General features: G+C 38.5%; 1 protein-coding gene across 2 annotated transcripts in view; it reads left to right on the top strand.

Moving 5' to 3' along the window:
• LOC128655962 (cytochrome P450 2K1) overlaps positions 1-25,312 on the top strand; it is a 103,099-nt gene extending 77,787 nt beyond the window's left edge. For both annotated transcript variants that reach the window (XM_053709572.1, XM_053709573.1), the window contains 3 exons: positions 2,247-2,431; positions 11,922-12,063; positions 23,476-25,312. In XM_053709572.1, coding sequence (XP_053565547.1) covers positions 2,247-2,431; positions 11,922-12,063; positions 23,476-23,657 — 509 coding nt within the window. In that variant the 3' untranslated portion in view covers positions 23,658-25,312. The remainder of the gene's footprint in view (positions 1-2,246; positions 2,432-11,921; positions 12,064-23,475) is intronic.
• The last annotated feature ends 584 nt before the right edge of the window (positions 25,313-25,896 follow it).

Genomic DNA, 25,896 nt, shown 5'->3' with positions numbered 1-25,896 from the left:
TATTACCATACTTAATTTATAAAGCTCCAACAGATTCCTCAGCGCTGTCCATGGGTAACAAAGATAAAAGGACATTACAATATGAGACACCAGACAAAATGTAATAAACAAATACAGGGGGAATTAGGAGCCCTGTTCCCGTGGGAATTTACAATCTAAATGGGTAGGGGGGTGAGAAACAGGAGGTGGGGACTGCAAAGGTGGGAATGATGTTAGTGTGGAGTTAGATGAGGGCAATTATTAATCAAGTGGAATGCATTAGTTACTGATTTGGTGATAGGCTTCCCTGAACAAGAAGGTCTTTAGGGAGCGTTTAAAGTAGGAGAGGTTGGGGGAAAGTCTGACAGCTCGAGGAAATGTGTTCCAGAGGGTTGGTGCCGCATGAGAAAAGTCTTGCAGTCTAGCATGGGAGGGGGTAATGGTAGAAGAGGCAAGGAGTAGATCGTTGTTGGATCTTAGGGGACAGGCTGGAGTATATTTGTTGATGAATGAGGACAGGTGTGGGGGGGGCTGTATTGGTAAGGGCTTTGTAGGTCAGAGTGAGAATTTTGAATTTAATTCTGCTGTGAATGGGGAGCCAGTGAAGGAACTCACAGAGGGGTGCAGTGGATACAGAGCGTCAGAAGATGTAGATTAGCCTAGCAGAGGCATTTAGGATGGATTGAAGGGAGGAGAGGTGGAAGAGAGGAAGACCAGTTAGTAGGTTATATGTGAGTAAGAGCTGGGGTGAGGGTAGAAGAGAGAGAAGGTATTAGATGTGAAGGGATAGGGTCAAGTGGGCAGGTAGTGAGGTGTGAGGGAGACATTAGGGAACTCACTTCATTTTCAGTGGTTGGGGGGAAGGTACTGAGAGTGGTGGAGTGGTTGTCGGGGGTGGAGATGGAAGGTTGCAGTCTTGTGGTGGGATGTTACTTCGGATGGTAAGTGTTTTGTTGAAAAAGTAGCCTGCCAAAGTACAAAAATTAAACGTTCTAATTATTAGAGCATTTAATTGTTGCACTATTGCTTGCATATAATTATAAGCCTTGCAATTGGTTAAACACATAGTTATAGTCAGCTCCAGAGCAGCAATGCACTTCTGTCGGTAGCTGTGAGCACATCTAGTGAGCCAGTGACAAAAGTAATTTCTGTGTAATCACCAGCCAGAAGAGCATTGCTGGTCCTGAGCCTACCTAGGTCTGCTTTGCACGCTATATCTGAATCATGAAAGTTTAATTTTGACTTAAATGCCCCTTTAAAGGGATATGAAACCCAAACATTTTCTTTTGTTATTCAGACAATGTATACCATTTTAAAAACTTTCCAATTTATTTCTATTATCAAATTTACTTCATTCCCATGATATTCTCTGTTGAAGAGACACCTAGGTAAGTGTCTGGACCACTACATGACAGGAAATAGTGCTTCCACCTAGTGCTCTTGCAAATTGATAACATTCTTGCAAAGCTGCTGCCATATACTGATCCAGACATGTGCACACTCCTAAGCATAGGTCCCTGCTTTTAAACAAAAGAACAAGAGAACGAAGACATTTTGATAATAGAAGAAATTTAGAAAGTTGTTTAAAGGGACAGTCTATGATAAATTAAACTTGTAATATTTAAATAAGGAATGCAATTTTAAACAGCTTTCAAATTTACGTTTATAATCAAATTTGCTTTGTTCTATTGGTATTCTTTGTTGAAAGCTAAACCTAGGTAGGCTCATATGCTATTTTCTAAGCCCTTGAAGGAAGCCTCTTATCTCAGTGCATTTTGACAGTTTTTCACAGCTAGAAAGCGCTAGTTCATGTGTGGCATATAGATAACATTGTGCTCACTCCTGTCGACTTATTTATGAGTTAGTACTGATTGGCTAAAATGCAAGTCTGTCAAAAAGAACGGAAATAAGGGGGGCAGTCTGCAGAGGCTTAGATACAAGGTAATCACAGAGGTAAAAAGTATATAAATATAACAATGTTGGTTATGCAAAACTGGGGAATGGGTAATAAAGAGATTATCTATCTTTGGAAACAATACCAATTCTTGACTAGACTGTCCCTTTAAGTTTGCCTCTCTAGCTGAATCATGAAAGAACAATTTGGGGTTTCATGTTCCTTTAAGCTTTTAGTTCACAAATAACTGTGGGCAGACTTGATGGGACTCCTGGTTCTTATCTGTTTTTATGTTTCAACCATTTTTATTGAAAGTGCCTTGATGTGAACCACTGGATTTTAAAAGTTAAAATGAATAATATATTTCTCACAGAAAATGTACAAAATGAAATTGAAAAAGTGATTGGATCTGCCCATCCTCATATGGAACACCGCAAAAAAATGCCGTATACTGACGCTGTGATTCACGAAATTCAAAGATTTGCTAACATTGTACCAGCCAGTGTTCCACGTGAGATCACACAGGATGTAGTTTTTAAAGGCCATGTTCTTCCAAAGGTCTGTAGAAATGTAATTCCTTCTATATATATATATTAGTAAAAAAAAAATCTTACTAAAATGTCTGACTTATTAAATAATATATACAATGTTTTATTTATATTGTATTAGTGTATAAATACATTTATTTCTTATATTATCCCCAAAAAAAGAAAGCTATTGGAAAAGCAACACTATGGTAGTGCAGAGATCTTGTATCCAGAAATAAAATGAAGGGGCTGGCTCCCTAGATCAGGGGTCAGCAACCTTGGCCCCCCAAATGCTTTGTAACTACATTTCCCATGATGCTCAGACAGTCTAAAGAGCGTCTCAGCATCATGGGAAATGTAGTTCCAAAATATCTGGGGGCCCAAGGTTGCTGACCCCTGCCCTAGATGACATGTAAGCCCCTGGGGAGATTTCCCTGGTTGCAACTGTGTTGCTTGTTAGTGTATGTGGGGGGGGGGTGTACTCACCATACTAAAAAGGACAGTATACACTCATTTTCATATAACTGCATGTAATAGGCACTACTATAAATATTAATATGCACAGATACTGATATAAAAATCCGGTATAAAATCTTTTAAAAACTTACTTAGAATCTCCCAGTTTAGTACTGTTGATGATGTTAGGCTGGGACAACAAGAAGGGCAGACACTCCCCCCTCCCCTCTTTCCTGCATATGAAAAGACAGCTAACATAAATAGGAGCCAGCAGTAGTCTGTATACTCGCGTATACATCTGAAACTGTGGGGCTTGGTTAGGAGTCTGAAAATCATCACAAAGTTAGTAAAAAATAAACAAAACTATACATTGTTACAAAAACATTACCAGATGGGCAATATAAATGGATCATCTGCAAAACATTTAGGCAAAGAACAATCTAGGGTACAATGTTCCATTAAGTGAAGGGAGAAGGCTTTTCTTCCTCTTTTCTTCTGTATGCCGGGGAGAGGTTTGACCCAATCGCCCTCCCCAGGTTTAAAGAAAAACAACAAAAAACTGAAAAAGGAGAAATGTAGTAGAATGAGACATTTGGAAGAAAATGACATCTGACAGGTGGCGGCGATAGAGGATAATGGCTCCCGTAGGGTTGCTGGCATAGGTGTAGGCAAGGATAAGGGTTAGTTGGCCTAATCATAAGTTAGAGTGCTCCTGGGGAGTAGTTTGTGTTATATGGCACATTACCTCAGTGCCTTATGGGTTGAAGTCATTACAATAGTAATGTTCTAGCAGCGGAAGTTCAAGGCCCAATCTTTGAGCACAGGTTCCGCAGGGGTGACAGTCGAGCTAATGGGCGGCCCCCAGGTGTGTTGCCCCGTCCCACGGGCCTGCAAGCTGAAGAACCCTTAGGGCGTCTGATACTGTATTATTTGGGGCTGTGATTCAGACTCGCACTGAAGTAAATCTGTGCCCTGACCTCTAGATGTTTGGGGTTTAATATGGCCTCATATGCCACCACTTCTAGTTAAATGACTTCAAGAAAAGTTAATTTTGGTTTATTTATTGAATAAACCCCATCTAAAAAAAAAAAAGGTCTTTTACCCAGCTCTGTGTGTCTGTTTTTATTTATTATTTTGTTTTTCTTTGACTAAGGTTATAGGGGTTGGAATGTATGAAATGGGAGCTAAGCACCAACCTTTGAATTTCATAGAATTTTCATGTGTCACAAAATATGTTTCTTCTTTTGATTTTTTCCAAGCATCTAAAATATGTAAAAACTGTTATTAGCTTGTGGGCTGCATTAAAACAGATGACAGGCCTGGTATAGCCCCTGAATGATAGAATGCTTATGCTTGGAATGTTAGCAAATAGGTCTTCCTCAGTGTGTGCACACGGCTCATACACAAAGGCATAAAGGAGGGTGTGGGGTTTTACACAAAAAGCTTCCTACCTTGCTAAAGAGCTAACTCCCCTGGCAACTCTAGTTCTGCAATATGCTCATAACATTCACCTGTTAATAATTCCCTATTTATATACAGCATAACTGTTAATTTGTAAATATTCATAATTCAGTTGTGTACTATCGATTTTAAATCATTTTCTCTTAATTTAGTCAACATATTTATGTGATTCAAATGTCTACAATTAAACAATATTTATACTGAAAGTAGCACAAGGAGAACTATTTTATTTTAGTTTGGTCATAATAGGGAGAAAGATTAAGTAATAAAAAGGTTATTTGTATATTACTTATGCCTTGAGCTGTAGGCCCAGTTCTCAGTACTTTATATCTTTGATACAGCTTTCTTTCCTAAGATAACTCTAGGGTAGGTGTTCTAAAACCTGTCCTCGTGCCTCCCTAACAGGCCAGCTTTTCAGGATTACATTGAGTGTATTTTTTAAAGGTTTATTAGCTGTTTAATATTGACAAAATAAGTGTAAAGTTGTAACTTAGGTTACCTTCTCTGCTGTGGCCAATTAGGGACAGTTATAAATAGGTCACTAGAGTGTGCAGCCAATGGCTGTGTGGAATATAACAGTCTTCTGCACTACCATGTCCAAAGGAAATGAAAAGCGCACAATTTCAGAATGGAATTACCGGAAAAGGGGACAAAATAAATAATGAATGTATATTGCAGGTTTTTTTTGTATATATGATGAGTCATTTTATATAACCTTCTGAAAGTGTTTAATGTCTCTTTAATAACCATGTAAACTAGTTAGCTGATTATTTCACTTATGCTACAGCTCAGATATCCTTAAAATCTGTTTTGTTAGGTAGTGCTGAGGACAGGTTTGAAAACCCCTGGACTAGAGGCTCCAGAGAGGTAAATCTAGTTCTGCTAACAGAAGATAGCTAGCACTTTGACTGAGGAGTAATTTAAACCACTGCACTTCTCCCTGTAGTGCTTTTTAGTGACAGTCAATCATCACTACAGTTTTTAGTGTGCCCAATGAAAAACTCCCCTGGCAAACATAGCAGTGCAGTGGTGGTTAGTTTTCCAATGTAGAAAGAGAGGGCAGCCTATAACAGGAGAAATATGTCAGTTGTGCAAACATTCTTTTCAGGTGCTGGATCTATGCTCATTCCTCTATGCTGTATTTGAATAACAGTTTATAGTAAAAGGCAAAAGTTAGGCACATGCCAGGTAGGGGGTTCTCTCCAATTTTCTCTTCACCCCCCCCCTAACCCCACCGCTTCAGTTTACACTTTATACTATTCAGTTTGGTCCTTTTATTTTACTAGTTTGTCTGCTATGAAACACTGTGGAAAGGAAGGAAAATTGACAGATTTACTGTTTAAGTGGAACTAAACTTTATATTTAGATAACAATAGCTGTATTCAAGTCAGATAAAGAGGCCGAATTATCAAATGTCTGTCGGACCTGATCTGACAGTGCGAATCAGGTCCGACAGACATCGCTGAATACGGAGAGCAATACGCTCTCTGTATTCAGCATTGCACTAACAGCTCACAAGAGCTGCTGGTGCAACACCGCCCCCTGCAGACTCACGGCCAATCAGCCGCCAGCAGGGAAGTGTCAATCAACCCGATCGTACTCGATCGGGTTGAATTGTGGCGATTCCTGTTTCCTCATCAGAGCAGGCGGACAGGGTTATGGAGCAGCTGTCTTCATAACTGCTGTTTCTGGCAAGCCTGCAGGCTCGCCAGAAACAAGGGCCCTCAAGCTCCATTCGGAGCATGATAGATAGGCCCCAAAGTGTGCGCCCCTTTCAAAATAATTTGCTATAGGTTTGTGCTTTATTGAAAAATAGGGGATAAGCCTGCCCAGAGGGCACTCTTATTTAAAATTACTGAAAAAATAAACAAAATTATCAAAAATAAAAAAATTAAACCTAATCTAATTCCACTATAAAAATAACCCTCCCAAATAAAAACACTTCCTAATCTAACAATAAACTACCAATAGCCCTTAAAATTGCCTTTTGTGGGGAATAGCCCTACGTTAAACAGCTCTTTTACCCTTAAAAAAATTACAAAGTACCCCTTAAAAGTAAGCCCCCCCCCCCACCCACACAAACCCACAAAATAAAAAAAACCTTAGTCTAAAAAAACCTAAGCTACCCATTGCCTCTAAAGGGACAATTGTATGTGCATTGCTGCCCATTAAACAATAAAAAAAATCCCTAATATAAAAAAAAAACACCCCAAAAGAAAACAAAACAACCCAAGTCTAACCCCCAAAATAGGTACTCACAGTTCCTGAAGTCTGGCGGCGAAGGTCTTCTTCCAGGCGGCGGCATCTTCATCCAGCGCGGAGCTGGACCAGTAATTGCGGAGCAGGACCGGCGGTTGCGAAGTAGGACCGGCGTGGAGGATCCTCTTCATGCGGTCACCGCCGCATACTGAATATTGAATGCAAGGTACCCCATTTAGGTATCTTGCATTCCTATTAGCTGAAATGTTGAAATCAGTCAATAGGATGAGAGCTACTGAAATCCTATTGGCTGTTCAAATCAGGTTTTTTTTAGACTTTAACTGTTAGTGGGGACTTTGTAATTTTTTTAGGTAAAAGAGCTGTTTAACTCAGGGCAATGCCCTACAAAAAACCCTTTTTAAGGGCTATTGGTAATTTAGTGTTAGATTGGGGGTTATTTTTATTGGGGGGGGCTTTTTTATAGGGGTATTAGTTTAGGTTTAAATTTTTTTATTTTGGATTATTACATTTATTTTTTCTAGTGTTTGTTTTTTTGTAATGTTCGATTTTTTTAATTTTTGTAATAGGGTTTTTTTATTTAATCTTAAATCTTGTAAAATAATTGGGGTTAATTTATGGGGTTTTAGGTTAGGGGGCTTAGTGATTAGATTATTATTTTTTTGCATTGAGGGGGTTGGCGGTTTAGGGGTTAATATTGTAATTAGGTAGTTGGCGTTGTGGAGGTTTTTGCGGTTTAGGGGTTAATAGTGTAATTATGTAATTTGTGTTGTGGGGGTTTGGCGGTTTAAGGGTTAATATTTTAATTTGCCGATTAGGGGTTAATTACTTTATTATTTTGCGACGTGGGTGTTGGCGCTTTAGAGGTCCATTTTGCATTAGGTATTTGTTAATATTTCTTTCTGGCGGTTATTTTTATTTTTTTGGTAATACTTTGTGTGGGCGGTTAGGTGTTTTTTGGTTAAAGGGATACTAAACCCATTTTTTTCCTTTCATGATTCAGATAGAGCATGAGATTTTAAGCACCTTTCTAATTTACTCCTATTAGCAATTTTTCTTTGTTCTCATGCTATCTTGATTTGAAAAAGCAGTACTGTAAGCTTTAGAGCCAGACCATTTTTTGTTCAGCACATGGGTAGCACTTCCTGATTTGTGGCTAAATGTAGCAAACCAATCAGCAGCTCTACCCAGGTGCTGAACTAAAAAATGGGCCGGCTCCTAACCTTTTATTACTGCTTTTTCAAATCAAGATAACATGAGAACAAAGAAAAATTGATAATAGGAGTAAATTAGAAAGTTGCTTAAAATTGCTTGCTTTATCTGAATCATGAAAGAAAAAATGTGGGGTTAGTATCCCTTTAATACTTTGTGCAGGTGTTTATGTTTTTTTTTTTGTTAATACTTCGGGTGGGCGGTTAGGTGTTTCTTTGTGCGGGTGTTTTTTTGTTGTTAATACTTTGTTTTCAGCGGATAGGTTTTTTTTTTTTGTTTTTTTTAATCTTTTATTGAGGATAGAAAACAAACACAATACATATGTAACAGAATGTCAGATATACACATCGTGTTAGAGATACAGTGCACTTAAATGGCTATAGTCCTCATTATTCCCCCCTTATATTGCTATTGCAGGTCACTCTTGGACCTAATAGGCTATTCTTATGTACATCCGGGGGTTAAGTTAAAATAACAAAGAAAATAAACATACAAACAATTGAGTATATAGCTTATACTCAAGAGGCCAAAACCAAACCTTTTTGTTAATAACGCTTAACTAAATTAAATTATGCAGAGCCTAGTCTAGTACTTACAAATTTCTTTTATATAGAAGGAGCAAAGAAGACACATTTGAGAAGGTGTAAAGAAGTGAAGATGAGAATGTGTGACTTGATGAGTATATAGGAAAGAGGGGGGGAAGGTATACCAATGCGCCAGTAATGAACCTTGCCTAGGATACAAGGTTAAGTCGCTATCTTGGGCATACTGAAATATGTGACTAAGTGGTAGCAAGTGAGAAAAATAAGAATGAAATGTCTAATTCCCTAAGGGGGTTGTAGGTATATGTATATGTGGGTATCATGTTGGGTGCATGAGAACAAGAGAATAATAGATATGTAGATCAAGAAGGAGTTCCACCATGCATACAGAAGTGATATATTAGTCATAGTAGTGAGCTTGTGAGGCTATTTAGAAATGACTTTCTTATTCCCCAGGTAGGTTATGAATGCCCATAAAACTTCTAAATTTATAGGATTCAGAGCCTCTTACAACAATGAAACAGTCCCCAGTCCCCTGTTTTATTCTAATAGTACAGTCTCCCGCGGCTCCGGCCGCAAGCCACATGGAGAAAGACATCATGGCACTGAACTGTTGTAGAAGAGGGAGGGTGAAACATTTATAAGTGACGTGCTCTAACTTATTTTATGACAACATATAAATAATACAGCAAGGCAATTTATCCCTGAGAACTCCTCCCTGTCTGTTTCTACACAAGGATACAGATAACGATATAGGATACATAGAGGAATAAACCAAGCAGCACCTTCATAATGTTTCCGATTCTAATAAAAACCACCCAATAGTTTGCATTTGATTCGTTTCCCCCCTGGTGTATAAATAGCAATATTATGTACTAGCTTAAGTAAAACAGAAAACATTGATGAAATAAGGTTAGGTCTACTAATCTGGGTATATATAACAAGTTCAGAATGGTAAGAATGAGAGCACCACATCATCAAATAGCAAAGACGCCATTACTGTCGGGAGAGTGGCAAAATTAACAGATTGTATGAATTCAAAAACATTAACCCCACGATTTTGCTCTGAGAATAGGTGGTGTCCCATTAACAAAGTCTCTTTGAGAATGGTCAAGACGGCAATGCAACGGCAAGCAATACCTCCAACCAACCATTTCTGATGTCCCTTTGTAAAGAGTCGGGAGCCTTGCATACTGAAACTGTTCATGAGAGTTCCCCAGCTGTAAGACAGTTTCTCTGTACCTGAACTCCGGTTTGGTGGTGTGAGGCAGGGAAGGTGTTTGGGTCAGTGGTATAGCATCCTGGGGGTCCCCCATACACTCCCACTCGGCCACCTCAGATGTCGCATATCCTTTCATGTGTAGAGAAATGCCATGAATGCCGAATGGATCCTCAATTGTTGATTTCGGTTTTAAGGGACGCCTTGGTTCCAATGTTTCCTCGAGAAGGCAGAGTGATGCTCCCGTGTTCCCCTTTACGGGTAGGTGCGCAGTTGGCAAAGCAGATGGAGCCTCCGGCTGCAGGCCATTCTCAGTCTGGGGGTTTGGTGACTGTGCCATATGCGCTTCCTCATAAACTAGCTCCGCCGTATCAATGCTAGTCAGGCGGCTTAGTAGGAAGTCAAAAGGTGCTCGTTCTATAAGGTGTTGACATCGCTCTTCAAACTTAGCCATATAATCTCTCAGGTATATTTCAGTGAATGTTCCTTGTGTAGCGGCCATATTGTCTGTTAGGCAAGACAGATCTATTGCGCTGGTTGCTGTTTATACGTTTGCAGTATTTCCCCCAGCTCCCTCTGAACAACTGTGGCCAGGCTCTGGGTTTAAGTGTTCGGTAGTGGCAGAATACCTCGGGGTACCGAGGGGGGTAACGTTTGCCTACTATGAGCCGCCGCTCTAGGCCTCTCTTGTCCAATCCTGCGCCCCAGTATCAAAAATACAGCGTTGGTAAAGGTAAATATTACACCACTGTATGCCGCAGCCCAGTAGTATTCAGGGAAGATAATATTTGCTGTTGTTGGTCTCCTAAAATCGGCGGTTTTTCAGAGTTTCAGCTGGAGCTCAAGGAGAGTGCGACCAACCAGGATCGCTGTTAGGACACGCCCCCCGCGGATAGGTTTTTTGTTAATATTTTGTGTGGGCTGTTAGGTTTTTTTGGTTAAATGCTTCGTTTGGCTGACTATGGCTTAACTATGTGTATTATGTATATGCCAAGTCCTAAAAGAGGGGAAGAAAAGAGACGCCTGATGGTGTAGTAACGCAAATACTGACAAGGAGGACAGGTACGAATATCCAAATATACTCACAAGCCCAGGTGCAGATCTAGTGCAATAATCAGCAGACCGAGACTTCAGAGCCGGTCGGCTGACTCAATACACTCTGGTAAGAGGCTGAACAGGAACACGTCCTCCAAAAACGTCACCGGACCCAGGGAAGAAAACCAGAGTTCTCTATAGGGATTACCCACAGGTATACTCAAATACTTAATATACCAATCCCAAAGTCCAAAAGCAAGAGCAAGGTGTGGATAAAAGTTGCTGTGCTCTTTTGTATTTTAAATTGCTTGTAAATAAAGTACCATCTTTTACCAACATACATTAAAGAGCCTGGTTAGAAGTAGAAGCTTTAGTTGACCAATGTCTTAAAGGGACAGTAAACATCTTGTTTTTATAAGACACTACTGTTGTAAAAGACAGCTTTATACAAGAAGGCAACAGATCACAATAGTATATTGCAATTTGATAGTGCACATACATCTCCTTTATTGAAGTTGTTATCAAGGAATCAATTACTCCGTGTCTATAGAATTGTGTCAGATGAAGAGCGCCCTCTTGTGGTATAAATAAGTGGAGAAATTGTGTTGTGAATATGGCATGATTAAGGGAGCAATTCTGAAACTTGCCTATGTACTGTATGTATAACCTTCAATACATTTTTGAATAGACTCTGGTACTGCTACATCTTTGACACGTTTGGGTTTTTAAACCAGTCATCAGACCTCTCCAAAAGGCCAGATTTTCTGGATTACCTTGAGTGTGAGTAGTTTAATAACCATGTTTACTAATTAGCTGATTATTTCACTTGTGCTCAATTCAGATATCCTAAAAATCTGGCCTGTTAGAGAGGCCTGAGGACAGGTTTAAAAACACCTTCTTTAAATAGCTTTTCTCTTAAACATTGTTTCTCTAAGTCATTGTTTTGTTCCTTGTCATGCTTTTTTTATCTAATTTTTTACAAATATCTTATTATTCCTTTTGCATGTATTATTGTAGGTGTCTAGTCATTTTAACCCCTAACTGCTTTTCCATTTCCACCTCTGTGCTGAGCAGTTTTGGAGTACAGAACGGATGGCAACCATAAGGCCACTTGACAACATTTATTTCAAAAGTAACCACGGGGGGGGGGGGGGGTATGATTAGTTCTGAAAATGGTCCCCCCGGGGCTGCCTTGAAATATACTTTTTCACTTTCTATAGCCAAATATGATGTAAAAAACTATTGTGGTTTCATAAGGGTAAACTATGGAGAAAAGAGTAATGATTGATATATTTGTCATCTGACATTTTTGTATTGCTTTAAAGTTACATTAAAAATGAATAAGTTCTTAAGTACTCATTATCTTATTTTTTCTCTAGGGAACCAACGTTGTTCTTATGTTGGCATCTGCATTAAAAGACAAGACTTACTTTAAAAAACCAGATGAGTTTTATCCTCAACACTTTCTTGACGCTGAAGGAAATTTTGTGAAAAATGAAGCATTTATGCCATTTTTAGCAGGTAGTAAAATAACCCTTGAAGAAATGTTTTTAAATGACATGGATTGGATAGTTCTTTTTTGTTATATGCACTGTTATACATTTAAAGACAGTGGTCCTTTAACTACACTTACAGAACTTAAAGGGACATGAAACACAATTTTTTTTCTTTCATGATTCAAATACAAAATACAATTTTAAACAACTTTACAATTTAGTTCTATCATCTAATTTGCTTAATTCTTTTGGTATCCTTTGTTGAAGAAGCACCAGTGCACTACTGGGAGCTAGCCAAATGCACTGGGTTAGCCAATAAAATGAGGCATATATGTTCAGCCACCAATCAGCACCTCTTGAGTCTACCTAGATCTCTTTTCCAAAAAATTATATCAAGAGAACAAAACAAATTAGATATTAGAAGTAAATTGGAAAGTTGTTCAAAATCGCATGCTCTATCTGAATCATGAAAGAAAAAAAAATTGTTTTATGTACCTTTAAATTCTACTGTCATAGTGTCATATGATTTTTTGCAGAAAAAGTCTCTATTTAGCATGGGCAATAAACTAACTGCAATTATTATAGCTGTCTACTAGCAACACTTCAAAGGAAAATCTGTTCCTTTGCCTTACTGTAGAGACCAAAGCCCCCTTTTGGGGCAGTGACAGGAAGTAATGGACCCTTCACAAATAAACTGGGAAAAAAAGAAATAAACTCTAAAATCATGATTTCTATTAAGTATAAACCACTATTTAGAACTTTTTTCATTACAACAAAGAAACAGACTGTTTTATATAATTTTAAGTTTAAAACAGACCCCATAGTGAAAATCAAATTTTAAAATTAAAAAATATATATATATTTTTGTGTATCATGAAACTTCATAAGGTTGAATTTGATTATGTTCCTATAGATAAGAACATTGGGTTATTACAACCACAAAAAACACCTTTCTTTCATGTAATTAGCAAGAGTCCATGAGCTAGTGACGTATGAGATATACATTCCTACCAGGAGGGGCAAAGTTTCCCAAACCTTAAAATGCCTATAAATACACCCCTCACCACACCCACAATTCAGTTTTACAAACTTTGCCTCCCGTGGAGGTGGTGAAGTAAGTTTGTGCTTAAGATTCTTCGTTGATATGCGCTTCGCAACAGGTTGAAGCCCGGTTTTCCTCTCAAAGTGCAGCGAATGTCAGAGAGACGTGAAGAGAGTATTGCCTATTTGAATACAATGGTCTACCTCTAGGGGATCTATTTCATAGGTTCTCTGTTATCGGTCGTAGAGATTTCTTCTCCTACCTCCCTTTTCAGATTGACTATATACTCTCATATACCATTACCTCTACTGATTCTCGTTTCAGTACTGGTTTGGCTATCTGCTATATGTAGAGGTGTGTCCTGGGGTAAGTCTTATTTTTTGTGACACTCTACGCTATGGTTGGGCACTTTATATGTAAAGTTCTAAATATATGTCTATAAACTTATATTTGCCTTGATTCAGGATAATCAGTATTCCTTTTTAAATACAGACTGTCAGTTTCATTATTGGGATAATGCATTTAATTATTTTTTCTTACCTTGAAAAATTTCATTTGACCATTTTTTCCTGCATGCTGTTAGGCTCGCGGGGGCAGAAAATGTTTCTTTTTATTACATCATTTTTGGCGCAAACTTTTTTGGCGCTAAAAATTTTGTCATTTCCGGTGACGTAATTTACGCCGCAAGTTGTATTCTGTTACGCATGCGTATTCAGACATTTTTTTGCGCCAAAAAAAAAATAAAAAATGTGGGCATCTTTTTTACCCACATTATTTAAACATTTTTCTTTCTTTGCTTCTGGTTCTAGAAGCTTATTTTTTGCATTCTTTCCCATTCCTGAAACTGTCATTTAAGGAATTTGATAATTTTGCTTTATATGTTGTTTTTTCTATTACATATTGCAAGATGTCTCACCCTGACCCTGGATCTAAATCCACTAATGGACAGACGCTGCCTGATGCTGGTTCTACCAAAGTTAAGTGTATTTGTTGTAAACTTGTGGTAACTGTTCCTCCAGCTGTAGTTTGTGAAAGCTGTCATGATAAACTTTCCAATGCAGATTGTGTGTTAGTAATAATCCTTTACCTGTTGTTGTTCCTTCAACATCTATTGTTCAGGATGTTCCTGTTAATGTTAAAGAATTTGTTTCTAATTCTATTAGGAAGGCTCTGTCTGTTATTCCTCCTTCCAGTAAACGTAAAAGGTCTTTCAAAACTTCTCACACTTCAGATTAATTTTTAGGTGACCGCCATCATTCTGACTTATCTGTTTCTGATGAGGTTTTTTCCGGTTCAGAAGATTCTACTTCAGACATTGATACTGATAAATCTTCATAGTTATTTAAGATGGAGTTTATTGGTTCATTACTTAAAGAAGTTTTGATTGCTTTAGATATGGAGGAGTCTAGTCCTCTTGATACTAAAACTGCTAAACGTTTAAATTCGGTTTATAAACCTCATGTGTTAATTCCGGAAGTTTTTCCAGTTCCTGATGCTATCTCAGATGTGATTGCTAGGGAATGGGATAGTCTGGGTACTTCATTTACTCCTTCTCCAAGGTTTAAGAAATTGTACCCTGTGCCATCTGATAGATTGGAGTTTTGGGATAAAATCCCTAAAGTCGATGGGGCTATCTCTACTCTTGCCAAACGTACTGCTATTCCTACGGCAGATAGCACTTCGTTTAAAGATCCTTTAGATAGGAAAATTGAATCTTTTTTAAGAAAAGCTTATTTATGTTCAGGTAATCTTCTAAGACCTGCTATCTCTTTGGCTGATGATGCAGCAGCTTCAACTTTCTGGTTGGAGGCTTTAGCGCAACAAGTGACAGATCATAATACGTATAGCATTGTTAAACTTCTTCAACACGCTAATAACTTTGTCTGTGATGCCATTTTTAATATCATTAGAGTTGATGTCCGGTATATGTCTTTAGCTATTTTAGCTAGACGAGCTTTATGGCTTAAATCCTGGAATGTAGATATGACTTCTAAGTCAACTTTGCTTTCTCTCTCTTTCCAAGGTAATAAGTTGTTTGGTTCTCAGTTGGATTCTATAATTTCAACTGTTACTGGAGGGAAGGGTGCCTTTTTGCCTCAGGGCAAAAAATCTAAGGGTAATTACAGGGCTGCTAATCGTTTTCGTTCCTTTCGTCAGAATAAGGAGCAGAAGTCCGATCCTTCCCCTAAAGGAACAGTTTCCGGTTGGAAACCTAATCCAGTCTGGAATAAATCCAAGCCTTCTAGAAAGTCAAAACCAGCTCCTAAATCCGCATGAAGGTGCGGCCCTCATTCCAGCGCAGCTGGTAGGGGGCAGGTTACGATTTTTCAAAGAGGTTTGGATCAATTCAGTTCACAATCTTTGGATTCAGAACATTGTTTCGCAAGGGTACAGAATAGGTTTCAAAGTAAGACCGCCTGTGAGAAGATTCTTTCTCTCACGCATTCCAGTCAATCCAGCGAAGGCTCAGGCGTTTCTGAAATGTGTTTCAGACCTAGAGTTAGCTGGGGTAATTATACCAGTTCCAGTTCTGGAACAAGGTCTGGGGTTTTATTCGAATCTATTCATCGTACCAAAGAAAGAGAATTCTTTCAGACCAGTTCTGGACCTAAAGAGATTGAATCGTTATGTAAGGATACCAACATTCAAAATGGTGACTATAAGAACTATTCTGCCTTTTGTTCAGCAAGGGCATTATATGTCTACAATAGACTTACAGGATGCATACCTGCATATTCCAATTCATCCAGATCACTATCAGTTTCTGAGATTCTTTTTTCTAGACAAGCATTACCAGTTTATTGCTCTTCCATTTGGTCTAGCAACAGCACCAAGGAACTTTTCGAAGGTTCTCGGTGCCCTTCTCTCTGTAATCAGAGAACAGGGTATTGCGGTATTTCCTTATTTGGACGATATCTTGGTACTTGCTCAGTCTTCACATTCTGCAGAATCTCATACGAATCAACTTGTGTTGTTTCTTCAAAGTCATGGTTGGAGGATCAATTTGCCAAAGAGTTCCTTGATTCCTCAGACAAGGGTAACCTTTTTAGGTTTCCAAATAGATTTAGTGTCCAAGACTTTGTCTCTGACAGAAAAGAGACGTCTGAAATTGGTTTCAGCCTGTCAAAGTCTTCAGTCTCAATCGTTCCCTTCGGTATGCATGGAGATTTTAGGTCTCATGACTGCTGCATCGGACGCGATCCCTTTTGCTCGTTTTCACACGAGACCACTCCAGCTTTGTATGCTGCACCAGTGGTGCAGGGATTATACAAAGATATCACAAATAATATCCTTAAATCCCAATGTTCGATCATCTCTAACTTGGTGGATGGATCACCATCGTTTAATTCAAGGGGCCTCTTTTGTTCGTCCAACCTGGACTGTGATCTCAACAAATGCGAGTCTATCAGGTTGGGGAGCTGTATGGGGATCTCTGACAGCGCAAGGGGTTTGGTAATCTCAGGAGGTGAGATTACCAATCAACATTTTGGAACTCCGTGCGATTTTCAGAGCTCTTCAATTTTGGCCTCTTCTGAAGAGAGAATCGTTTATTTGTTTTCAAACAGACAATGTCACGACCGTGGCATATGTCAATCATCAAGGTGGGACTCACAGTCCTCAAGCTATGAAAGAAGTATCTCGGATACTTGTATGGGCGGAATCCAGCTCCTGTCTAATTTCTGCGGTTCACATCCCAGCTGTAGACAATTGGGAAGCGGATTATCTCAGTCGCCAGACGTTACATCCGGGCGAATGGTCTCTTCATCCAGAGATTTTTCTTCAGATTGTTCGAATCTGAGGTCTTCCAGAAATAGATCTGATGGCCTCTAATATAAACAAGAAACTTCCCAGGTATCTGTCCAGATCCCGGGATCCTCAGGCGGAAGCAGTGGATGCGTTGTCAAATCCTTGGAATTATCATCCTGCTTATATCTTTCCGCCTCTAGTTCTTCTACCGAAAGTAATCTCCAAAATTCTAATGGAGCGCTCACTTGTACTGCTGGTGGCTCCAGCATTGCCTCACAGGTTTTGGTTTGCGGATCTCGTTCGGATGGCCAGTTGCCAACCTTGGACACTTCCGTTAAGGCCAGACCTTCTATCTCAAGGCCCTTTTTTCCATCAGGATCTCAAATCATTAAATTTGAAGGTATGGAGATTGAACGCTTGATACTTAGTCATAGAGGTTTCTCTGATTCAGTGATTAATACTATGTTACAGGCTCGTAAATCTGTATCTAGGAAAATTTATTTAAGTCTTGGAATACTTACATCTCTTGGTGTTCTTCTCATAAATTCTCCTGGCATTCTTTTAGAATTCCGAGAATTTTACAATTTCTTCAGGATGGTTTGGATTAAGGTTTGTCTGCAAGTTCTTTGAAAGGACAAATATCTGCTCTTTCTGTTCTTTTTCACAGAAAGATTGCTAATCTTCCTGATATTCATTGTTTTGTACAGGCTTTGGTCCGTATCAAACCCGTCATTAAGCCAATCTCTCCTCCTTGGAGTCTTAATTTGGTTTTGTCAGCTTTACAGGCTCCTCCGTTTGAGCCTATGGGGCCTAGTTATCAACGTGTCTACTTTTCCTGCCTTCGCCGGCCCAATATGCCCGCCTAAGCTCGCCTCACATCACTGCCGCAGACCTGCAAAAATTTGCCTAAGTTATCAAAAAAGCTGTCAAAAAGCCGCGCACCAAGTACGGGGCGATGAGCAGCGGACTGTGAGAGTTATCACTCATCCGATCTCGCTGCTCTTCTGCTTTTTTACAGCTTTTTTGCTAGCCTGTCACTTAGCACCCACACTAAACTACACTGTTCTACCCCCTATACCAGCACCCCCGGAGCCCCCCGCAACTAAATAAAGTTACTAACCCCTAAACCGCTGCTCCTAGACCCCGCCGCAACTCTTATAAATGTATTAACCCCTAAACCGCCACTCCCGGACACCCCTTATCGGAACAGCCAATAGAATGCGAGCTCAATCTGATTGGCTGATTGGATCAGCCAATCGGATTGAACTTGAATCTGATTGGCTGATTCAATCAGCCAATCAGATTTTCCCTACCTTAATTCCAATTGGCTGATAGAATCCTATCAGCCAATCGGAATTGAATGGACGCCGTCTTGGATGACGTCCCTTAAAGGAGCCTTCATTTGTCGGTAGTCCGTCGGTAAAGAAGGATGTTCCGCGTCGGCGGGATGAAGATTGAAGACCCCGCTTGGAAGATGACATCGCCCGGATAGAAGACTTCTTCAGCGCCTCTTGGAAGATGACATCGCCCGGATGGAAAACTTCTTCAGCGCCGCTTGGAGGATCACTTCATCGGATGGAAGATTTCTTCAGCGCCGCTTGGAGGATAACTTCTTCCGCTCCGGGTCTCCTCTTCGGTTCCATCACTGCTCGGCTGAGTGAAGACGACTCAAGGTAGGATGATCTTCAGGAGATTAGTGTTAGGTTATTTTAAGGGGGGTTTGGGTTAGATTAGGGGTATGTGGGTGGTGAGTTTTAATGTTGGGGGGGTTGTATTTTTCTTTTACAGGCAAAAGAGCTGAATTCTTTGGGGCATGCCCCACAAAAGGTCCTTTTAAGGGCTGGTAAGGTAAAAGAGCTTTGAACTTTTTTAATTTAGAATAGGGTAGGGCATTTTTTTATTTTGGGGGGGTTTGTTATTTTATTAGGGGGCTTAGATTAGGTGTAAGTAGCTTAAAACTGTTGTAATATTTTTAAAATGTTTGTAACTTATTTTTTTTATTTTTTGTAACTTAACTTTTTTTATTTTTTGTACTTTAGTTAGTTTATGTAATTGTATTTAATTGTAGTTATTTGTAGTTAATTTATTTAATTAATGTAATGATAGTGTAGTGTTAGGTTTAATTGTAACTTAGGTTAGGATTTATTTTACAGGTAATTTTGTATTTCTTTTAGCTAGGTAGTTATTAAATAGTTAATAACTATTTAATAACTATTCTAACTAGCTAAAATAAATACAAAGTTACTTGTAAAATAAATATAAATCCTAAGATAGCTACAATGTAATTATTAATTACATTGTAGCTATCTTAGGGTTTATTTTACAGGTAAGTATTTCGTTTTAAATAGGAATAATTTATTAAAGTATAGGGTAGTGTTAGGTGTAATTGTAACTTAGGTTAGTTTTTATTTTACAGGTAAATTTCTCTTTATTTTAGCTAGGTAAGCTATTAAATAGTTAATAACCTGTACCTGTATTTCTATTGTAGCTATATTAGGGTTTATTTTAAAGGTAAGTATTTAGTTTTAAATAGGATTAATTTAGTTCATAATAGAAATATTATTTAGATTTATTTAATTAATATTTAGGGTTAGTGTTAGACTTAGGTTTAGGGGTTAATAAATGTATTACAGTGGCGGCGGTGTAGTGGGGGGCAGGATAGGGGTTAATAAATGTATTATAGGTGGCAACGGTGTAGGGGGGCAGATTAGGGGTTAATAAATTTAATATAGGTTTTGGCAGGGTCCGGAGGTTTAGGGGTTAAACTATTTATTTAGTTGCGGCGAGGTGCGGGATCGGCAGGATAGGGGTTAATAACTTTATTATAGAGGGCGGCGGTATAGGGGGGGCAGGATAGGGGTTACTAGGTATAATGTAGGTGGCGGTGGGCTCCGGGAGCGGCGGTTTAGGGGTTAATACATTTATTATAGTTGCGGTGAGCTCCGCGAGCAGCGGTTTAGGGGTTAATACATTTATTATAGTTGCGGCGGGGTCAGGGAGCGGCGGTTTAGGGGTTAATATGTATAGAGTAGCTTGCGGTGGGCTCCGGGAGCGGCGGTTTAGGGGGTAATAACTTTAATTAGTTGCGGCGGTGTTGGGGGGGACCGATTAGGGGTGTTTATACTCGGGGTACATGTTAGGGTGTTAGGTGTAGACAGCTCCCATAAGAATCAATGGGATATCTGGCAGCAGCGAACTTGTACTTTCGCTATGGTCAGACTCCCATTGATTCCTATGGGATCCGCCGCCTCCAGGGTGGCGGTTTGAAAACCAGGTACGCTGGGCCGTAAAAGTGCCGAGCGTACCTGCTAGTTTTTTGATAACTAGCAAAAGTAGTCAGATAGTGCTGCACTTGTGTGCGGAACATCTGGAGTGACGTAAGAATCGATCTGTGTCGGACTGAGTCCGGCGGATCGAAGTTTACGTCACAAAATTCTACTTTTGCCGGTCTCTAGCCTTTGATAACTAAGGCGAATCAGCCTCGCCACAAATACGCTTCCAGCATATTTGAGGTTGACGGCTTGATAACTAGGCCCCTTTGCATTCTCTGGACATTAAATTACTTTCTTGGAAAGTACTGTTCCTTTTGGCTATCTCTTCTGCTAGAAGAGTTTCTGAGTTATTTGCTCTTTCTTGTGAATCTCCTTTTCTGATTTTTCATCAGGATAAAGAGGTGTTGCGGACTTCATTTCAATTTTTACCTAAGGTTGTGAATTCTAACAACATTAGTAGAGAAATTGTTGTCCCTTCATTATATCCTAATCCTAAGAATTCTAAGGAGAGATCGTTACATTCTTTGGATGTAGTTAGAGCTTTGAAATATTATGTTGAAGCTACTAAAGATTTTAGAAAGACTTCTAGTCTGTTTGTTATCGTTTCTGGTTCCAGGAAAGGTCAAAAGGTTTCTGCCATTTCTTTGGCATCTTGGTTAAAGTCTTTGATTCATCATGCTTATGTAGAGTCGGGTGAGTCTCCGCCTCAAAGAATTATGGCTCATTCTACTAGGTCAGTTTCTACTTCCTGGGCTTTTAGGAATGAAGCTTCTGTTGATCAGATTTGCAAAGCAGCAACTTGGTCTTCTTTGCATACTTTTACTAAATTCTACCATTTTGATGTGTTTTCTTCTTCTGAAGCAGTTTTTGGTAGAAAAGTACTTCAGGCAGCTGTTTCTGTTTGATTCGTCTGCTTATAATTTCAGTTTTTTTCATTATAAAGATTAAAACTTTTGTTTTGGGTTGTGGATTATTTTTTTCAGCGGAATTGGCTGTCTTTATTTTATCCCTCCCTCTCTAGTGACTCTTGCGTGTAAGTTCCACATCTTGGGTATCTACTATCCCATACGTCACTAGCTCATGGACTCTTGCTAATTACATGAAAGAAAACATAATTTATGTAAGAACTTACCTGATAAATTCATTTCTTTCATATTAGCAGGAGTCCATGAGGCCCACCCTTTTTTGTGGTGGTTATGATTTTTTTGTATAAAGCACAATTATTCCAATTCCTTATTTTCTTGATGCTTTCGCTCCTTTATCACCCCACTACTTGGCTATTCGTTAAACTGAATTGTGGGTGTGGTGAGGGGTGTATTTATAGGCATTTTAAGGTTTGGGAAACTTTGCCCCTCCTGGTAGGAATGTATATCCCATATGTCACTAGCTTATGGACTCTTGCTAATATGAAAGAAATGAATTTATCAGGTAAGTTCTTACATAAATTATGTTTTTAGCATCTTTTTTATGATTTCTCCAGTTTTCTGTTTTAACAGCTAAAACACTTGTGCAGTAGCGCTACCTACTCATTTAACTTTATTTAAGTTTAAGCTGCTGACCTTCTCCTGATGCCATTCCCCATAGTAAATAATTGATTGTATTTTTGTTACCAAATAATTTCCAAACAACCCCGTGACTAGATATAGGACAAAGTGAAATCATTTTGTTTCTTTGACAAATAATTAATCCGAAGCTCATTTTTTGTCCATTCACATGTCTATTTATAACAACATGCAAAATGATGATACTTTAACTGCACCCATGCTAGAAATAAATCTTATTAGTTAAAGGGACATTCATGGGCGGGGTCAATAAAGGGAAATATGCCCAGACAATAAACACACACACAGATACATTTTGGAGTCACTATATGCTGAACTTTTTTTTTTGGTTGTAATAAAATGAATGTTTTTATCCAGGCTCCTAACTTATAAATTAAAATACAGGCGCATATAGTTTTATTTATTATTTAGTGCTTTATTTATTTGATCTTTTGTATTATACAGTTATAAAGAAAAAAAAAAACATAATCAAAATTAAATACAAAAGAACCAATATATGTTAACCTATACATATAACCCCTAAAACTGCTAACGTACTTTTTCAGTATGTTAGTAGGAGGAAAGAAAGTGTTAACTCAGAGCATAGTGCAATTAATAAATTAATGAGATACCTTATTCTTTGCTGCTGTTAAAAAGGTATGGGAGTGGAAATCCCCCTACATGACTCATATCCCACATGAGGGGTAGTGACCGCATGAAAAACTTTCTGCCATACAGGAAGCTCACTCCCCACACCTGTACAATGCATATTGGGAACTAGAGTTCAGAACTGCAGTGACACAATACTTAGAGGGTAATTGTGAACTTCAAATTCCAGAATGCTATGTGTTAAAATGCTAAAAGTGCTATTAATGAATTAATGAGATACCTTATTTTTTGCTGCTGTTAAAAAGGTGGTGGGAGGGGAAATCCCCCTACATGACTCATAGCAAATATGAGGAGGGGGAGTGACCTCATGCAGATGCCCCCCTCCCTTGTAGACACCCATGGGGACATTAGATAACTCAACATTTATGCTATCCATATGAAAATGCAGAATTTAATTATTTTTGCCTTAAAAATGTTAAGTGAAAACTGTTTATTGATCCTGAAATGTATGGCTCATTGGCTGATAGGTACTTAATGATAATGCTCAATTCAATAGCTGATTTTTATAATGAGAATTTGTTCCTATCTGCCAATGAACATTACCAGAAAGTACCTATCAGCCAATAAGCAAATAGGGGTGTGTGTTCGGTTGCTTCAGTAGCATCTGAATAAGAAACGCTTGTGACGTTCAGCTCGTTTCAGAGCAGTATTTATTATTGTGAAACTGCAGCACACTAAGATCTGGATTTACACAGATCTTAGTGTGTTGTAGACATGAGCATTCAGATCCTTCGTTAGGACACGAATGCAGAAGTATGTGCAATTAGGCTCTTTTCAAAGCCAGATTGATTCTTGCGCAAGATCACCACGTTAAGAAGATCCGTGCAAATCAAACCAGATCTTAAAGTAGTGATAATTGCAGAAGAATCAATCCGGTTCTGAAAAAAGCCTTATTGTGCATACTTTCGTATTCGTGCCCTAACGAAGGATCCAAATGCTCATGTATAGTGTGTTGCACTTATTCACAAGAATAAATCGAAAAGAGCTACCAAAGCATCGGGATGAACACCCCTAGTTTCAAATTTCTACTTCACTTTTCCAAGTTATTTAATGCATAATTATATTTATTTTTTAATTTCTAATGTATGAGATAAACTTATAGTTTCTGTTACACGACCAAAACAAGTATATTAAATATGTACACATTAATATTTTTTTTTTCATAGGACGAAGAGTATGTGCTGGGGAAAATCTAGCCAGAATGGAGCTTTTCCTGTTCTTCACAAGACTGCTGCAAAAATTCACATTCCAACCACCTCCAGGTGATTTGGATGTTGAGCTCACCCCAACAGAAGGGTTTACCAGAGGGCCAAAGCCATATCAGTTATGCGCTTTGCCACGTACTTAGAATTTGTTAACAATTAGCAAGTTTGTAATCATTTTGTAAAAATGCATACACATTAAGGGCTAGATTACAAGTGGAGAGCTAATTTAATGTACGCCCGTAACGGGGCAAATTTGACTGTTTACCGGCACACGTTAAATAACCAACCAGACCTCTGGTTAATTAAATAAATGTCCCCCAATTTCCCCTAAAATAAGCATCTTTATTTCTTTTTAAATAACTGCATGAAGCTGTTATAAGTGGTTAAAGCTAGCGGATGTGGGGTGTTAATAACGGCACTAAAAGGTGCCTTTACATAGTGGTCTATGGGGACTGTGTTGAAACTGTAAATATATATATATATATATATATATATACTTATACAGGTGGCCCTATTTTTGCGCTGGTTCAATTTGCGCCATTTCAGAATAACGCCCTTTTTTCCAGTCATGTGACTGTTATTGAAAAGCACTGAGAAGCAGTGCATTGATTAAAATAAGGGCAGGCCAGTAGGTGGAGCTGTACGCTTGTGTTTCAGCAAAGATATGCAAGCCAAGCAGGCTAAAATTAATCAGTGTAACTAGACCTGAGCTATCGAGCAGCTTTCAAAGGAACAAGATCTAGCAGCCACTTCCCTTTTAACTTCCTGCCCAGCTGCTTGAAGGTCAGGGTGCCTATAAATCAGTCCAGACTGGAATGCATAGAATAACTGCAGACCCAATATTATCTAACATGCTAACAATGCAGATAACTGTTTGCAGAAAAATGCAAGTAAAAAAAATGTTTTTGTTCATTAAACTTAGTTTGATGATCCATTCTGTTTTGTGTGATTATTTTATTAGGTTTGTAATGCTGTTTAGCAAATGTTTTTGTTCATTAAACTTAGTTTGATGATATATTCTGTGTTATGTGATTATTTTATTAGGTTTATAATGATGTTTAGCATTTAAAGTCTTTATTTCAAAGCTTTAAAAATAATGTATTAGGTGTTACTTATGTCAATTTTGAGAGGGTCCTGTAACCTAACTCCCTCACTTTCCACTGACTTACATTATGAACTGGGTTTCAATTTACAATGGTTTCTAATTACAACCATTCCTTCTGGAAACTAACCCCGGCGAAAAACTGAGCACTACCTGTATACATAAATATTTATGTGTCAATATGTGTATATACACATATGAACACATAAATATATGTATATATTCATACACATATATTTTAAATAAGCTGCCCAATGCTGCGCGACTTACCCACTTCACTGTGCTAGGTTCTGTGCCGTGTCTATCGGCATCAGAAAGAGGCTCCCATTGGAGCCTATGGAGGCGCGATCTCGTGAGCGCAAAGCTTCCATGGAATGCGAAGGTGTGGTCGCCTTCACATTGCACTGCACTTATAATACCAGCACACATTTGCACGCGCTGGTATTACAAGTGGAGCGCAAATGAGCAGTTTTGCGATCTACTTGTAATCTGGCCCTAAATAAAGTTGCTTACCTTACTTTTTTATTTATAAGCTTTATTTGTAATTTTTAAAATATTATTTTTTGTTTAATCTTTTATTTGTATAAACATCATTTCACACTGGATATTTGTATAGTTCTGACTTATGATTCTGCTCAGAATTATGGAACATTGAAGAAAATGTATAAAAATAAAAATAAATATTTTGTTATGCCATTGTGGATTTTTTCATTGATGTTTGACCAACACATACAGGGGAGAGATCTGGCAAGGCAATCCATGCTGGGCAACAAGTTTTAAAGTTGCAGTTGGGCGCATGTGTGTTTGTGCATGTGCACATGATGGACATGATTCACAATTCCCTTCTGCTCACTGGCGACCAATCAGCCACTAGCAGAGACTGTCAATCGTCCTGATTGTACAATAGGCCTCTGAATCTGGAACCACTGCTTGATAAATGGAGCCCACAATGTGATGGATCAAGTGTTTTTTAGATACTTTCAATTATTCTTTTTTATTTGGTGAAAAAAAAATTAGTTCCAGAGATATAAAGTTTTAAGGCAATATTTCTTGTTTAGTGTTTCTAGTACAAGCATGGTTTAAAAACAAACACACAGAAAAATGTATATATCGTAAGCATGCACTGTTGCAGTTTTCTTCTTTCAGATCATTATTAATTGTAAAATGACTTTGGGAAGATCAAAATATTTTTTATATTAAACTTTTAAGTTATTTCAATCTAAAGTTTGTGTGATTGTTTCAAACCTGATCATTTCACAATGTATAGTTTTGGGCACTGA

This window comes from Bombina bombina, chromosome 4 (assembly GCF_027579735.1).
Source record: "Bombina bombina isolate aBomBom1 chromosome 4, aBomBom1.pri, whole genome shotgun sequence".
NCBI classification, from domain to species: domain Eukaryota; kingdom Metazoa; phylum Chordata; class Amphibia; order Anura; family Bombinatoridae; genus Bombina; species Bombina bombina.
The sequence above is the reverse complement of the archived record's forward strand: the minus strand, read 5'-3'. Positions and strand labels throughout refer to the sequence as shown.